The 17,792-nt window shown below is 32.3% G+C and overlaps 2 protein-coding genes across 2 annotated transcripts in view; both read left to right on the top strand.

Moving 5' to 3' along the window:
• Positions 1 to 11,030: 11,030 nt before the first annotated feature.
• Positions 11,031 to 17,792, top strand: part of LOC132189992 (protein ANTI-SILENCING 1) — a gene marked incomplete in the record, with an annotated part of 50,509 nt that continues 43,747 nt past the window's right edge. The window contains 1 exon segment of the mRNA XM_059604856.1: positions 11,031 to 11,216.
• Positions 11,700 to 15,584, top strand: LOC132190865 (protein ANTI-SILENCING 1-like). Its single transcript, XM_059605898.1, has 6 exons — positions 11,700 to 12,050; positions 12,472 to 12,640; positions 12,783 to 13,519; positions 14,569 to 14,644; positions 15,197 to 15,333; positions 15,534 to 15,584. The coding sequence occupies exons 1-6, from the start codon at positions 11,700 to 11,702 to the stop codon at positions 15,582 to 15,584; spliced, it is 1,521 nt and encodes a 506-aa protein (XP_059461881.1).

Raw genomic sequence — 17,792 nt, 5'->3', positions numbered from 1 at the left:
TATAGTTGGAGAAAATAGAATCAAACTCAATCTTGAAATCAAAAAAATATATAGTTGGAGAATGTACAGCAAATAAAAAGAAATTAAAAATTAAAAATTAAAAAAAATAAATAAATAACTGAGAAACGGTACAGAGAAGGGAGACGGCATAGAGAAAAAAAAAATCGTTTGCACTTGCAGAAAAACTGTACCAGAAGAATCATAGAGAAAATAGAAAGAGAGAATGAAATATAGAAACGAAGAAAAGAAAAACAAAGATATATATATATATATATAGAGAGAGAGAGAGAGAGAGAGAGAGAGAACGAAATTTCATCCCACAAGTAGGGTTTTTTTTGACAATTTACACAATTAATTTAATCTCACAGGAAAGGATTAGCTAAGCCACTCATTTTTTAGTGGCTTAGCTAAGCCTGTGCGTATGGGATTAGCTGTCCCATGGGAATAGACTATTCTCAGGATTAGAGTATTACCAAACAAAAGACTAGTTATACCTAGTGTTAGCTAGTCCAATCCAATGGTCTATTCCGCAAACCAAACGGGGCCGTAAAGTTGGTGATTGATGGGGGAAATGGTCATCACGTAGTAGTTCATGAGGGGAAATGATAATTTCCCAATTTTTTAAATTTTGAAATAAATGTAAAGTCAGTCTCCCTGGTTGGCCTAAATTAAAAAGTATTCCCTATGAATAAAAAATAATTTAAAAATCCTCAGAGTATGCCAAAATCACAATTCAATCCCTACATTCAAATTTCGTCAAAACACTTAACAGATTCTGTTAGTGTGCCATGTCAGCACCAATTAAATGATAACACGTGTCACTCTTAATAAAAAAATATATAAAACTAAAAAAATTAAAAACTTATAAAATTAATTTTAAAAAAATCACTCACGCAACCCTTTAGATATATTTGCCAATGGCCAAAAAAAGGTCATCATACTATTCATCTCAAATCAACTCCAGCATTCTTACTTTTTACATCACATTAATCATTTCTTACTATTATTTAAATAAAAAAATAATAAAAAACTTTATTTTACTTTTACGTATCAAACATTCTTACTTTTTTCTCACATCAATCAAATCTTAGTAATTGTCCAATGCCAAATAACCCCCTTGCACTTCTTCCCCACAACATGTACTTTGTCACCTTCTCAACAAATTCACTCCATATCATATTGTCCAACGCGATGCCAATGTCTTATAAGTCTTTTCCTAAAAGCTGCAAACAAATTCAAACCCAAGCACTAAAATTTCAACAATATTCATGACGTTCTTCTATTCTTCCATTTCCAGCTTTAAAATAAAAACAAACAGTGTTAAAGAGCTTGAAAGCATGGACCTTGTTACGAACCCAGTCGACGGCGACCCGGAGCTGATTGCTTAGATCGAAGTGGTGAAGAGAGTCGAGAAGGCTATCAAAGAGCTTCCTCTCAATCTCGGTCAATTCAATCCTCAGCCACCACACCCCCTATTTCGAGGCCTTCCAGTACTAATCTCTCTTTTATCTTAGCAGGGTTTTGGATCCTAATTGCTTCCAAGAGTGACAATTGTCAATGGGAAATGAGGATCAAACCAATGATCCATAAGTTCAAAACACAACAAAGTCACAAATGGCAGGAAGAACGAGATCCCAAGGCCTTCTTGGAAACATCCACGACACAGTGAACAACCAAACTATCCCTCCACGCCAGCCCGAAGATCCTAACCAACACAACTCCGATGATCATGAGGTAGAAGAACCTCATGTGATTCTGCCTGAGTTTAGGCCACACTTGCCAACTCACATTCGAATTGGGATCCCAAAGTCTCAACTTGGGCATATATCATAAACAATGGAGCTCCTACTGCAGCAAAGTTTCGAGAATCAAAACAAGAAGAAAGATTCATGGCCAAGGACCAACACTATAAACCCACATGCCTCCTCTCTTCTTCATTTCCTGCAACAATTCTTGAATCTCCCCCCATTGCTGAGACATCTTCCTCAACATCCATAGATACCTCAGCTTTGACCACGCTCGCATACTCTTGTGGACAAAATCCATTAAACCCGAAACTTGGCCTCCCCAAAATTAAAGTATAAGAAATAGTTGAGAATACGACTCGAAGAGTGTTAAAATCCTATATTCTGGAAAATATCAAATTTATGGAAAATTCACAAAGCCATCCAAATAAATTTACCAGAAAAATATAAAAAGGCCCTCCAAACTAACAGCCGTTTGCGAGTTAGCCCCACAATTTGGAGAACTCGAATCTTTTGGAGAGATATTCGGAGAATTTACACCACCCAGGTGAGTTTTAACTCACATAATACTTGTCATTTATTTTTCCGCAATGCACGACTATTTGAAGTACCAAAACATGCATATTTACAACCCTCACGATATACACTTTGTTGCACATGAACTCTATCATTTGTGAAAATGTGCTACTTAACAAGATAATGACATTAAGACTTGTAAAAGCATATATGTAAAATACGAAAAAGATTAATTGCATCGTATGACATAGTACAACGGTATATGCAGGATAATAGCCATGACCTTACTATACATGTTAACTTTATGGTCAAATGTGTGTGTTGACATATGGGCATTGGATCCAACAGTTGTTTTGTGACTGGCACAGCCTTAACGAATGGTCACTACAGGACGTACATCATTAGTAGTGTGGGCCACCCGAGGTCGGACTCGGCCAGGCTGCTAGTGTTATGAATGATAGCGTACAATGGTCAAGGCACCAGCATTGTATTATAGGTCCCTCGGGACAGTGCCAACCCTGCTGAGAAAGGGTAATATATCGGGTAGACCATACTGTTGAACTATCACTGTTACTCATAATTATAGCATTTATTATATCTATATTGCATCCATGGACTATCATATCTAAAATGTTGCATTCTTTACCAAACAGGGGTCATTACTAAAATGGTATGGGTATTATGTGCATTAACTCTCACTAAGTCCTTGGACTTACCCCCTTCTTATTTTTCTCCCATGACGTACAAATTGCGCGATTTAGCTAGCTTAGAAAATGATGCCTATGGACCGGACTTGGGTGATTACTCAGGATTTGATTAGAGTTGTTTTTTAAGATTTGGATCCAATGTGACTGAAGTCCATGTGGGATGATGGAGGAACCACACTGGCGGATATGATAGAGATTGTCATCTCTTTGGCATTACTTAAAATTAGGTGTTGATCTTATTACTTTATTGCAAGACAATTATCTTCTGGGTCTATAATATGTTTATTTTGATGATTGGTCTTCGACCAATACATTCAGGAGATCTATTTATGTTATGATGATTTATCTTTACTCTGGTGATTGTACTTATGGCTTATAGTTATTGCTTTCTATTCGTATAGTTTAAAAGCCTTCCACTTTACTCTCTCATTTAGGAGAGGTTAAGATCCCTGAGTCTTGTCTCGTTAGGGATGTAGGCTGGGAGACGAACCATTGAGTCAATTACCAGTTGATTGATTTCTACAGGGCATTACAATATGCTTTTGATAATTTTGTTCAAGTCTTAATGGTTATGCCTATGTATTAGGGAAAAAACAAGATTATGTTTAAACTTTGTATTTAAGGTGAAAACAATATTATGTACATTGTCTTTGCATTTAGGGTGAAGACAACATTATGTGACATTTAATTTGAAACAACATTATGTGTATTGTTATGACATTTATGGAAAACTGTTAAATATAAAGGTATGGTTAGAAGTGAACAAAGTTGTCAAATATAAAGGTAGGTATTGTTATGATGGTTTTGGTTATGAGTATTGATGCATACTCCCATTTTGTGGAAGTTGTCAAAATAAGTTGTTAAATATATGACCTTGGGTATGATGAGTTTTGCTTAAATTGTGTTACAAATTGTTATATGAATGTGGAATTGGTAAGTTGTCAAATATCCAGATCTTTGATACCATATTGACGAATTCAAATTCAAATTTAAGACAAGCCACTGAATAAAAAGTCCATAAATTAATAGCTACAATAACAAGAGAAGTTCAACCAAATTTACATTACAATATGTGCTTCATTAATAGCACAACAATAGCACATTAGATAAAGGACTTTTAGGCAACATGGTTTGCACTTTAAGACAAACCACTAAATAAAAAGGGAAAAATATAAAAAAGCTCCACAGACTAACAGCTGTTTGCGATATAGCCCCACAATGTTCAAAAGATACTAAAGGAGCCCATTAAATTACCAAAATGTAGCAAAAATGTCACTTTTTTATATTCCTATAATACCCATATTCTTTTAAAAAGTAAAATAAATGAAAAAAATTATAAAAAAACCCCCAACTACAGTGACTAATTATTTATTTATTCCAAAAAAACATTTTATTTTGTATTTATTCGCCCTTTTTTTTTTCCTTTTAAAAATTTTTTGGTTTTTTTTTTTTTTTTATAATTATTTTATTATTTTAATTTTTAAAAGAATAGGGGTATTATGGGAATATAAAAAAATAAGAGGCATTTTTGATACATTTTGGTAATTTTATGGGTTACTTTAGTACATTTTGAACATTATAGGGCTCTATCGCAAACGGTTGTTAGTTTATGATATTTTTTTATATTTTTTCCAAATAGAAAAGTCCTTAAACTAATAATATTTCTCCCTTTCGCAGCAACATTGTCCTACCAATAATGCAATGATGTTTCTCCCTATCATTAACACAACAACAAAAATGCTAAAATCAAACAAGTGACCAATGACATCCTTAAGTTTTTTTTTTTTTTTCCATGTTAATGTTTTTGCAGTTTTCAAAATCAATTTGTAGCGTCAATTTGGTCAGTTCAATTTCAAAACCCTTCTTCTGATCAACTATTCGGGGATTGAACTGTGATACAAGGAGCATAGCTTCTTTGTCAACCCAGATAAATAATCACAACCATGATCACTTTCTTTCTGCATAATTCACAAAGGAGAATTAGTAACCAATTATGTCAATATATTAAATATACTACAAATTTTGCACTAAAACACAAGTATTTACATATAATTTTGACAAATCCCGAAATCTACAATTTCAGGGAAACCCTAAATCAATAGCATGGAACCCGCTATCTCACATCAACCAATTCCAAATATGTCAATGTATTAAATATACTACAAATTTTGCAATAATTTGAGTTCCATGTTTATATAATTTTAACAAAACCCATAATCCATAATTTTTAGGCAAACCCTAAATCAACAACATGGAACCCACTATCGTACAACAACCAATTCCAATGATGTCAATGTATTACATATACTACAAATTTTGCAATAAAACAGAAAAACATGTTTATATAATTTTGACAAAACTCGAAATTCACAATTTTCAGGCAAACCCTAAATCCCCCCCTTCTACCTCATAACAACCATATAAATTAATCCGCACAGAAATCGTAACTGCAAGATTACTAATTTTGAAATCCCTAATTCCATAATTAAATAAGATGATTTGTTTTATGCTTTTTGTACCTTGTATTTACCGCATCCAATAAATCTTCTACCAAGATTTTCCTTTGTCCATGAAATCATCATTGGTGATTCAATTTCGCATATGTATTTTGTATGCACAAGACTGCGAACTTCCCACCTACTGGTAGACATTGACTTCATCGTCCACGATGTCACTTGAAACCTTCTCCATCGTTGACGAGCTGGAAGGAATGACCACAATCTTCAAATGGTTTTGAGAGGTACAATTTACTCAAAGAATGGGTCGCAAAATTCTTGGGTTGGTCAACTGAGGCGTGAGGATAGGGACAACACTTAGGGTATTTTCCCAACCCAAATGACATCGTTTTGGTAATTAGATGGGTTAAGTTTTACGCGAGTCAATGGGATGGGTGAGGAGTTTTTAAAGTTTCCCATAAGGGCATTTTACGAAGTTCAAGTCAAAAAAACCCACGTGGACGGCACGTGATTGATTTTCCATCCAAACGAACAGGGCTAACTAACGAAGTGGCCACTTTGACACATGTCGATACTTTATTGGGCTACTTTAATACATTTTGAACATTGTGGGGCCAATTCGCAAACGACTATCAGTGTGGGGGCATTTTTATATTTTTCCCAAAATTCACAACAACCCAATAATGAAAAGCCATTCAAATTCACAAAGAAACATTAAAAACAAAAAAACAAGAGAAAATATATATATAAAATAAAAATAAAAAGTCCCCTCAGATAGCAGTCATTTTAAAAAAAAAAAAAACTCGTGAAGTTTAAAGTATGCTAAAGTGATACATCAAACTACCAAATTGTGCCAAAAATGTCACTTTTTTATTATATTCCTATAATACCCTTATTATCTTAAAACTAAAATAAAAAATTAATAAAATAAAAAACAAAACTATTTTTCAAAAAAAAAACTAAGGGGTGGATAAATGAAGAAAAAAACAAAGTTTTTTTTTTTTTTTCCAGATAAATAAAAAATTAGTCATTGTAGTTGGCCTAAATTACAAATCGCTCGTACCATATAAAAAATATGGATAAATGCAAAATCAGACGTGGTCAGCAGCCACACTTTCCTTTTTTCTTTTATTTTAAAAAATTAATATTTTAGTTTTTTATTTTATTTCATTTTTTAAGAGAATAAGGGTATTATAGGAATATAATAAAAAAGTGGCATTTTTGACATACTTTAGTAGTTTGATGTATCACTTTAACACACTTTAAACTTTATAAGGATATTTTAAAAATGGTTGTTAGTTCAGAGAGCTTTTTTATATTTTTCTCAAAAAAAAAAAAAAAAAACCAATTTCAACAAACAAGTAAAAGGAAAAAATATAAAAAAAGTCCCACAAACTAACAGCGGTTTGCGATAGAGTTCCACAATGTTCAAAAGGTACTAAAGGAGCCCATCAAACAACCAAAGTACGTAAAAAATGCCACATATTTTTTTATATTCCTATAGTACCCCTACTCTTTTAAAAACTAAATAAAATGAAAAATAAACTAAATTATTTTTTAAACAAAAAAAGGAAAGAAAAAAAACCCAAGGGGTGAATAAATACATTTTTTTTTTTCGAATAAATAAAATATTAGTCACTGTAGTTGGCTTAAATTACAAATTGTTCATGCGGTGTAAAAAAATATGGATAAATGCAAAATCAAACCATGTGGTTGGCTCGATTGGCATTCACGCCTTTCCTTTTATATATATATTTATTTATTTATTTATTTATTTTAAATAATTAATTTTATAGTTTTTTATTTTTTTTACTTTATTAATTTTTTATTTTAGTTTTTAAAAGAATAAGGGTATTATAGGAATATAAAAAAAAAGATGTGGCCTTTTTTTACACACTTTGATAGTTTGATGGACTACTTTAACACCTTTTGAACATTGTTGAGCTTTATGAATAGAGATTTTTGGCAGCCAAGCGTTAGACATCTGACCTTTTCTTTTTTTAAAAAAAAAAAATTGAAAAAGAGAGATATTAAAGGGGAATCCAAATTTGAGGTATTATCACTAAATTTGAGGTATTAGCATCAAATTTAGGATGATAAATTCCTTTTAGGTGATACCATCTCTAAAGGGTTAACCTTTCACCCCTAGGTTTTAGTTTTAAATCAAAAAATAAGTTTTGAGGCATTAAAAACTAAATATTAACTCATAAAAATTTAACAAAAAAAAATAACAATTTTTTTTTATTATTATTATTTTCATATTTGTCCTACGCTAGGTTGCCAAAATTTGGCAGCCGCATAGCAGGACTCGAGCTTTATCACAAGAGGAATGATACAACCTCAACTTGTGGCTAATTTTTTTCTTATTTTTTAATTTAAAAAAAATAACAAAATTTTAAATTTTTTTGAAGCAATAATTTTTTTATTTTGATCCTTCTTTTATTTTGTATTTTTTTTTGAAAAATTAAAATTGTATTTTTATTTTTTTAAAAAAAATACTAAATAAAAGAAGGACCAAAATAAAAATTATTCATTCAGAAACTTTTTAAATTAAAAAATAAGGAAAAAAATTTCTGGAGCAAAATACTGTTTTTATTTTTTAAAACAAATACCAAAAAAAAGAATAACCAAAATAAAAATTATTACTTCCGAAACCTTTTTAATTTTGTTATCTTTTAAATTAAAAATAAGGCAAAAGACAGCATAAAGTTGGGCAGAATAATTAAACCTTTAACATTTTTCTTATCACAAACTGTCGCTAGTTTAGAGTGCTTTCTTATATTTTTCTTTTGAAAACTTCACGAGCTAAGAACTCATAGGGACGTTTGCCTTGGATGTCCACATGGGAATCCCTAGGCGATTGCCCAGACAAGGGAGCGACGAAGAGGGAAAAAGAGTGACTGGGAAGGAGTGAGAGGGGTGGAGAGAGGAAGTTAAACAATAAATGTGTTTAGGTGATGGACAATAAAAAACCAAAAGGTAAGATTGATTTTCATTTAAAAAAATTTCTTACATTTCGCTACAATGATTAGCAATATTCTTACATTTTGCTACAACGAATCATTGTAGCCGAGAGTATTTACAAAGAAAGAGTCAAATATTATTTTTATCTAAAATGATTAATCAAATTTATAAAAATTCCTTAGAGCATTCCCAAATAGAGGAGCCACATTATACTTTTATCTAAAATGGGTAATTAGATTTGTAAAAAAATCCAACATTAGATTAGCCAAAAAAAAAAAAATATATATATATATATAAGATAGATATTTTATTAGATTAGCAAAAAAAAAAAAATGTTACATATAACTGCATTTTTCTCATGAGCCATTTCATTTTTTTTATTGTTTCTCACACATGTTTTCTTTTTTTCCCAAAATTTTCTCTTGCTATTTCTCTTTCACATCTCTCTTTTTCCAAAATTCTCTCATACTATTTCTCTCTCCACATCTTTTTTTTTTTTTTTTTCAAAAAGTTGAAAAATAGGATATTTAGGAAAAAATACAATCCTTATAAAAAAATATAAAAAATAATATTTAAATGGCATAGATAAAATATAGTTAATTAGATGTAAGAGACATTTAAAAATCCATTAGCTAAATTTGATAAAGTGAGTTTTGAGGAGTCATTTTGCATACAAATTTGGCTCCTCCATTGGGAATGCTCTTATATTGCATGGATTAGCCAAAAAAATGCAAAATTGATATTTGATTAGAAGAGCACAAATAAAAAATTAAAAATTAAAAATTAAAAAAAAAAACTAAATATAGCAACACTTTTAAAGTGAGTAATTTTATTTTTTTATTGTTTCTTTCACATGTTTTCTCTTTTTCCTAAAACTTTTCACTCTTTTTCCCAATAAAGAATAAAAAAATAATATTTAAATGATATAAATAAAAATATAGTTAATCGGATGTAGGGGTTTTTTAAAATTCATTAACTAAACTAGATAAAGTGAGTTTTGATGAGCTATTTTGCATAAAAATTTGGCTCCTCTATTGTGAATGCTTATGGGTGTATTTTAACTAACTCAAATATAATGCATGTTTATAGCATCCACAATGGCTTAATCATTCTTCATTTTTATCTAAAATGGCTAACCAAATTCATAAAAAAATCCCCTCCATCCGGTTATGTAAAAAAAATGCAAAAGGCATTTTTAAGTCATTTGTGAACATTGCACCACAACATGGGGCATGCACAATTCACGAATGCATTTGTTTTTTGAATGCAATTTAATGCTCTCTTTCTTGGATTGAGATTCCCTCAAATTACTCAAAATTAGATATTCTTATGTTATGAAATCGTGGCCCTTCATTTTAAATCCAATTATCTATAATATCATTTAAACCTCGATAAAACAAAAGTTAGCTTAAAATTAAAATTTAATGTCTTAGTTATACAAAAGTAGCTGGTATTTTATAGACCATTGGATTTAAAATGAAGGGCCACGATTTCGTAACGTGAGAATCTCCAATTTTGAGTAATTGGAGGGGATCTCAATCCCTCTTTCTTCCTCTTTCTTTCTTTAATTTTTTTTCTTCCTTCTCCTTTCATTTCTTTCTCTCTCTCTCTCCAATGAAGCCCTCATCTTATTGAAAAAAATTAGGATCATTTTTTTCTTTTTGCTAGTTTTGGGAGATATTGACAATTTTTGATAGTTTAGAGGGACATTGTCAACCAGGTTGGGAGTTTGAAAAATATCATGTACACTGTTAGATGCACCAAATTTAAATCATAGAGAAAAAGTACATTCTACCCCCCAAAATTTGAGCAAATTTTCAATCCGACCCGTAATGTTTTAATTTTTACAATGCACTCCACCAAAGTTTAAATTTTTTTCAATTCAGCCTATCCATTAGTTGCTGCCATCTTCTTAGCCGAAAATGTGATCACGTGACCCGCATGTAATCACTTAATCTTATTCGTTCCCCAAAATGCGCCCACCCACATGCTTAACAAATTCTATAATTTCGTGTCGAGCTCAAGGGTCAATTCGTTTTTCATGATTGTGGAGTGTCCAAATTAATACAGGGTACGCTAATGAAAAATAAATAAAAAAGAAGACAACTCTTTTTTTTTGTTGCAAAACTTTACTTTAAACTCCTGAAATATCATGCGTTTTGAGAAAATCTCCTAAATTTTAAAAACTCTTAATTTAACCCTTGAACTTTCAATTTGATTCAATTGACCCACTCCGTCAAATTCAGCTGTTAACTAAATGATTAAAAATACCAAATTACCATTCAATTTTTATTTTTATTTTAAAAAAAATTAATGATAAATTTAAAATTTTATAAAAAAAGTCATGAGCATAAAAATTATTTTATTACTTTTAATGTATAAAATCAGAGGATGTGATACATTGCATTAAATTGAAAGCATATAATGTAAAATTGAGAGTTTTTTTTAAAAAAAATTGAAGGGATTTTTTTAAAATATTGGCAGTTTAGAGATGTTAAGTGATTTTTTTTTTTTTAAAAAAAAAAAAAATCAAGAAGTCAACTAATATAACAGAGAAGTCCTAGTCCTAGACCCCTAGTACAAGTCGGGATTGACGTAGAGTCGGTTCAAGGGCTGAGATTTTCTGAATTAAACCCTGTTGGGAAGAGAAACTACCACCGACCTATTCAAGAAAAACCAAACCTTGAAAGCGTTCCTGGTCTTTTCGATAATCTTTCTATATTTTCTCTCCCAAAAGAAAGCATCTCCAAAACGCGCGATTCCCATCGCTAGGGTTTGCGGGTTCAGTGGAAGAAAGGAAATCACTCTTCACTCTCCCAAAACTTACTGTAAGTTTTCCCTCCAAATTCTCTCTTCAATGCCTTCGATCTTCTGTTTTCCGTGCTCTTCTGTCCTGGGCCCTGGCATTGCTCTTCGTACGCTATTCTAGGGTTCGCGAAGAAGTTGTCTGTTTTGAGGAAAATTGTTCTTCGTGAAAATCTTTCGGATTGTTCATTTTTATTTTTATTATTTTTTAATTTTTATGAATTCTGCCCACATGACTTGGGAAGATTTATTATCTTTGTGGGAATTTAGATTTGTTAACACCTGGGTAGAAATGATATTTCTATTCAAGTGATTTGTGATTATAGAGTTAAGCTTGAACAATTTGGACTATTTGCATATATGCATTTTCATTTAGTGTCTGTTTAATATTTTGCTCCATGTGGATTTTTTTTTATTTGAATGTAGTGTACTTCAAATGAAAGAAATTCTTGTTTTCTCTCAGGTAATTTTATCACTCTGCTTGGAAAGAGGCCTGGCATAAGAGTATGGTGGAAGCAGACAGAGTCGAGGAGGACCTTGAATTTAAGTGGGGTAAAAAGAAAGGAGTTGGTGGGAAAAAGAAAGATTTTCAGTTTTATCAATCTTTTACCTATGATGGTGTGGAGTATGAACTTTATGATTGTGTTTATTTGTTGGCTGCTGGGGAATCTGAACCTCATATTGGTAAACTTATAAAAATATTGGAGAATCCTCTCAAGAAAAAGACAGTGAAGGTTCTATGGTTTTTCCGCCCTTGCGAGATGCTTAAGTATCCTGGAGTGGTTGTAGATACAGCCGAAAATGAATTATTTTTGGCTTCTGGCGAAGGTGCAGGCCTTGCAAATATGAATCCTTTGGTAATTGAATTCTGGAAAGATCTTAGCATTTATCTCTCTTTTTTCCAGCATATTCACTCTCTATTGCCTTTAGCTCTTCTATGACATAGCTGATTCTAGTGTTATTTTAGAAAAACGGTTGGCTTCTATATTAACTGATATTCTTCTTTAATTAACGGAGAAGCTTTTGGGGAAGGTGGATTTACTAGCAGCTTAACTCATTAGTAATTTGTTAATCTCGTATGTCTCTGCAGTTAATTTTTCGTTTTTCTGATGTGTCGTCACATTTCAACTAAATTAAAAACTATTTGAATTTTTAACATGTATTTATAATTTGACATTTGGTATTACAATGCTTAGAAGGTAATGACATATTTAGTGCCTTGGATTGTATTCAGTTGAAGTGAATCAGCTATTCCTAATAGTTTATACGATAAATCAGGAAGCGATTGCTGGAAAATGCAACGTTGTTTGCACATCAAAGGACAGTAGAAATCCACAACCCTCAGATGAAGAACTTCAAAAGGCTGACTTTATATTTTACCGTGGCTTTGACGTTAAAGACTTGAAAATCCTGGATAAAATAGAAGAAAAAGTAGCTGGGATTGAAGGTATAACTTTTTCTTTCTTTCTTTCTTTGTTATTTATTTTTTCCTTTTAATTCCTCGACAGTCCCTGTAGTTTCAAATTAGTTGTTTATTGTTCTATGGTTCAACCAGCCTCTTATTTGTTCATTGGTTTGTATTTTTGCAGTTAAATGTATGTTTAATAGACCGGGTCTTCAGAAGCCCGGTGTTCTGAATCTTGATTCTGACAAGAAAGGAGTTGGTGGAAATGCTGTAGCAGGTAATGAAACAGAGGTTCCTTCCAAGAGAAACCCATCTAAAGAGCACACAACTCTATCGACCAATAGAATTTCTGTTGATTCTCTAGGGAAAGAACACGCTGATTCAAATGCTTCATTGGTTAAACGGAAAGCTTCACTTAGAGAAAACCCTGCATATAGTGTAGGTGTAGAAATAGGTGAAATGCCTCTGAATAACGATGAAATGGAGAATGTCTCCGTTGACCACACCAAATCAAGGTCTGAAGTTAGAGAAAATACAGACTCAAAAGCTTCTCTTGAGGAAAAAGTAAAATCTGCTAAGGATTGTGGTGATCTGGATGATAGGCCAGCTAAGAAGGCAAAAATTGAAGGTTCTATTAAAGTATCTGATGATAAGAATGAGAAGAATATGCAGAAGTTAAGTGTTGATTTGGATGGTAATGATCCAAAGGCTTTAGCAACCATAGCTGCTTCTGAAGAGAAGCCTACACTTAAGCTTGCAGAGGATTCTCAAGGGGCTGAAAAAGGGCCTTCTAAGGAGGTGCCTGATGAGAAAACAAAACATTCTAATGGGAAGTTGCTTGAAGCATCTCAAAGACAGTCTCCAGATGTGGACAAAAAAATGGATCACCAAATAATGGAAGTTGCCCGAAGAACAGATGTGGTAAGTATTTTCTTTAATAGGATCGTAGGTTGGATAGATTCTATTTTCCTACTAGATGTTTTGATTGATAAGCTATTTAGGGATAAGGTTATATCACTTGAATCGTCTTCTTCATATATACAAATTTTTTGTGTGCTTAGGAGTTCAGTAAATACATGGGTCTTGCCCATAGCCTTTGGATGCTTCAGGCAATATTATTTATGCCATTATAGTTTGTCAAGGGATGTGCTTATGGATGTCCTTTAGTGCCTGCTTTGTCGTTCTTTGTGTGAAAGTTCTATTCAAGATGAGATCCAGTTCTGACAATTCTTGGTTCCTACATGTTGACAGAATAGAAGCAAATGGTTTAGGGGACTTAAGTTAGTTATTATTTTTCCCTCCAATTGCATATTCTCAAATTTCATTTACTTAATAGTTTTGCTCATGAATCTCAATAAATTTCATATTTGTTGTAGACACGTTGGTTTCATTGTCATAATTCCATATCCCTCTCTCTGACAAGGAGCAGAGAAACAGGATTTAGTAAGCATTAGAATCTGAAGCCGTGACATGGATGACATTAATTGAATCTAGAGTGAGAAAGTTTAGACTAATCTATGAATTTTCTAACACATTGTAAGCCCTGGGAAGGAAGAATGAACACTGCTAATGAGCAAGGAACACTAGTTCTTCAAAATTTGAATCCGGTGTATACTTCAGCTGAAGTGGTGGTACGACTCATTCTGGAGCTTTGGTTTTTTATAGGTTAGGTCTTCATTCTGTGCTTGGTACTGTAATTAATGTAGGAAAAAGAAATATACACCTTCTAATGCAAGTCTCTTTCTTTACAAGAGACTGAGAGACTTCTTTCTTTTTCTTGGTCATATATTTTAAGCAAAATAAATTTACTTATCAAAAATATATTTTAAGCAAAATAAATTGTCTGTGTTTTTTTAATTTTTCCATCTTTTAGTTAAGGTGGCCAACTTCATAAATTGCTGTTGTTTTTCTTTTTACTCCATCTTGAAAATGTATTATCCTATCTGAATAATACTTAAACTATTTACCAGGATAGTGCTTGGAATGCCTTCCAGAAAAGTTGCACAGCAAAGATGATGCAGCGGTCTTCAATTTCTAGCACTCACGGTAAGAAAGATAACGACTATGTTTGTTAATGATTTTGAAAACTGTATTTTGTGTTTTGAGTTGAAATTGTTTTTGATATGACTTAAAGTTGAGAATTGTTTTCGATGGGGTTTACATTTGAAAAGTGTTTTTCTGTGGAGTTCACATAAGAAAATTGTTTTGAAAAATTTTTATAAGTGTTTTGACCTAAGGTGGCCGCACGCCCACCCCAAATAGGAGAATGGCTGGCCGCACGACTGCCTTTAATAGAGGAGAGGGGGTGGCTGCGTGGCTGCCTTTGACCTGATGGGGTGGCTGCCTTTGATCTGATGGGCTGGTTCACACGACCCTTTGTTCTGTTAAGGTGGTTGCGTAGCAACTTTTAACCTGGAGTGGCTGTGCAGGCACCTCTATCTTGTTGGGGTGGCTGTACGACTATTTCTATCTGGCTGGGGTTGCCGTGCGATTGATCCTAGAAAAAGTCAACCTCGACTACAAAAATATATAGACTTGGTGTTTCCAAGAACAAAAATACTTGCACTTTGTCTGAATTGGCGGATGTGATAATTGCAGCGGACGAGAACCTGAAAGATGAGGCTAGTATGCACGTGGCTCAAGCTTCTTCTAAGTTGAAAGGGGGGAAAAAGAAAATGGGAAACAAACGAGATGGCAAGCAAGTTGCTATTGGAGTGAATAAAGTGGGAAACAAAGTAGCAAAATATAAATTCAAAGGAAATTGTTACCATTGTGGCAAAGCAGGCCACTGGTTAAGAAATTGCCCAAACTATCTGGCTTTCAAACGCTAAGGTAAAGGCTCTTCCTTTTAGTTGAAATATGCTTAGCGGTGAATTTCACTAGTTTTTGTTGTGTGGATTCAAGTACACTAATCATGTCTACAATGTGATTGCAGGGGTTTAGAGACCATATAATTGAGAGAAAGGAAAATGTGCCCAATGCTTGAAGATGCAATGTAAATTTCAGTTTTGTTTTTGCTGGAAAAACATAAACAAAAACATAGAGTTAGGTGTGTACCTTTCTTCTAGAACTCACAAATAAGGATTTTTGGTAAGTGTTTTACAATGTATAGTGATGCCTCTCACGTACAGATTTGAAATAATTCAACGGTAGTGTTTTATTACAAGAACAAAACACATATGCCCACACAACCTAAATGCTACTTGAAGGAGAATACAAGAGAGAATTAAGAGAGATTGATAATTTCTAATTCTAAAATGATTGAATGAATAATCTAATGTTTTAACTTCCATCTCATGGGTTATTTATAACCAGCCAAGAGATATAACTCTTAGTTATGGAAGTTACTAATTTCAAGAGATACAACTCTTGGTTTTATGTGGACCAACTCTACTGTGGGTATATGGAGTTCCAATTACTAACATCTCCCATTACGCATAGTGAGCATGGGCTAACCGTACATCTCTCATATTGTTTCGTCTTTCTTATCAATCTCTGGCATTATTCATACTTGCAAATAGGTTGTGTGACCGTTGAGCACACCTGCAGAAAGATTGGGAGCATTACACTAAGTCTTATTAGAGACTAGCATAACATCCCTAAAAACAAAATAAGGTCTCGTTATGCCTTAGACTCATTTGGTCACATCGGATTAAACATATCAGATCGACTCATTTGGTCACATCGGATTAAACATCTTGAATCCCTCATGAATTTAATTTTTCATAAATATGTTAAACCCTTACTAACTGTAATGCATTCACGATTATGTCGCAACTTTCCAAAGCGACATAACATGTCGACTGAAAATTCTTGAAAGTCTGTCTTTAAGGGATGAGTCTTCATCTTCAAACGGAATTTTTCCGATAAAGGATTCAATACCCTTCTTAAAAGTTTTAAATTAAAGATTTTTAAGTTGCATGGGTGATCAAAAAAATTTTGGACTGTTTAAACAACTTTTTTTTTTTTTTTTTTTTTTTTTTTTTTCTAATTATTTGAATAAGTGAATCTCAACTCTCAAGCCAACTCTCTCGCATTTGCTTTGCTTTCAAAAAAGAAAAAAACAAAAAAAGAAAAAGGAATTTGAACCCATTTATCATCATAGCCATAGGCATGGGTGGTTAGGTTAGTATAGGCAATCTGAACAATGGGGAATCTTCTAATTAAAATCGTTTGGCAGAATGTCAACCTCACATAAGTACTTTGACTCAATTTAAATTGTTTTTCAATTAAAATAATTTTTTTAAGTTTTTTTTTTCACCAATTTCGTTTCTCCAACTCTCCCTCTCTTCTTTTCTCCATTTTCTCATACTCTCTCTCTTCTTTTCTCCATTAATTTTCAAAAATCCAAACCCAAAAAATCTTCAAAAAATCAAAAACCTAAATTAAAAAATCAAAAATCCAAATAAAAAAATCAACCTGAAAAATCAAAAACCCAAACGTCAAACCCAACAAAACTTCAAAAACCCAAAAAATCTTCTTATCTTCTCTTCTCTTTTTTTTTTTTTTTTTTGCTTCTCTTCTCCTTTTCTTTTTCTTCTTCTTCGGCTTCTCTTCTTTTTCTCTTTACCTTTTCTTTTTCTTCTTCCCTCTAGAGGGAGCTGCTGTGCAAAAAGAAGAGGGAGATTGAGAGAGGAGAGAGAGAGTGTCGGGAAATAAAAGAAATTAAAGGGAAAGAATAAATAATATATAAGAAAAGGGAAAAAGTTGAATATTTCGCTTATTTTTTTAGTGACGTGACAACATTTAACAAGTCAGAAATTTCTGACATGCTATTTACACACGTCAAAAATTTCTGACGTATTAAAATACCACGTCAGAACATGTTAGAAATTTCTAAAGTGGTATTTTTGGCCACATTAGAAAAATATTTTTTTGTCACGTCAGTAATTAGTGACATGGCAAAAAATTGTGTACTGTAGCCATGTCAGAAATAGATTTTTTTTTTTTTTTTTTTTGTAGTGTTAGGAGACATTTAATTTTAACAGATGTCATATTTTGTGTTGAGCTACATATGTAGAATTTAATTTACAAAAACGAAATTTACTTTATTCTAAAAATTATTTAATGAACGAACTTAATTAGCAATATATTGGTTTTAAGTGAAGATGAAACTATGAGTTTAGCAACCGTTTTAAGAGTGCAATTAATGTAACTTTCCAATTTTCTCCTTCAATTCCTTTAAAGTCTTAAT

This window comes from Corylus avellana, chromosome ca8 (genome assembly GCF_901000735.1).
Source record: "Corylus avellana chromosome ca8, CavTom2PMs-1.0".
NCBI classification, from domain to species: Eukaryota; Viridiplantae; Streptophyta; class Magnoliopsida; order Fagales; family Betulaceae; genus Corylus; species Corylus avellana.
Note: the sequence above shows the minus strand (reverse complement) of the source record. Positions and strands in the feature narration are given on the sequence as shown.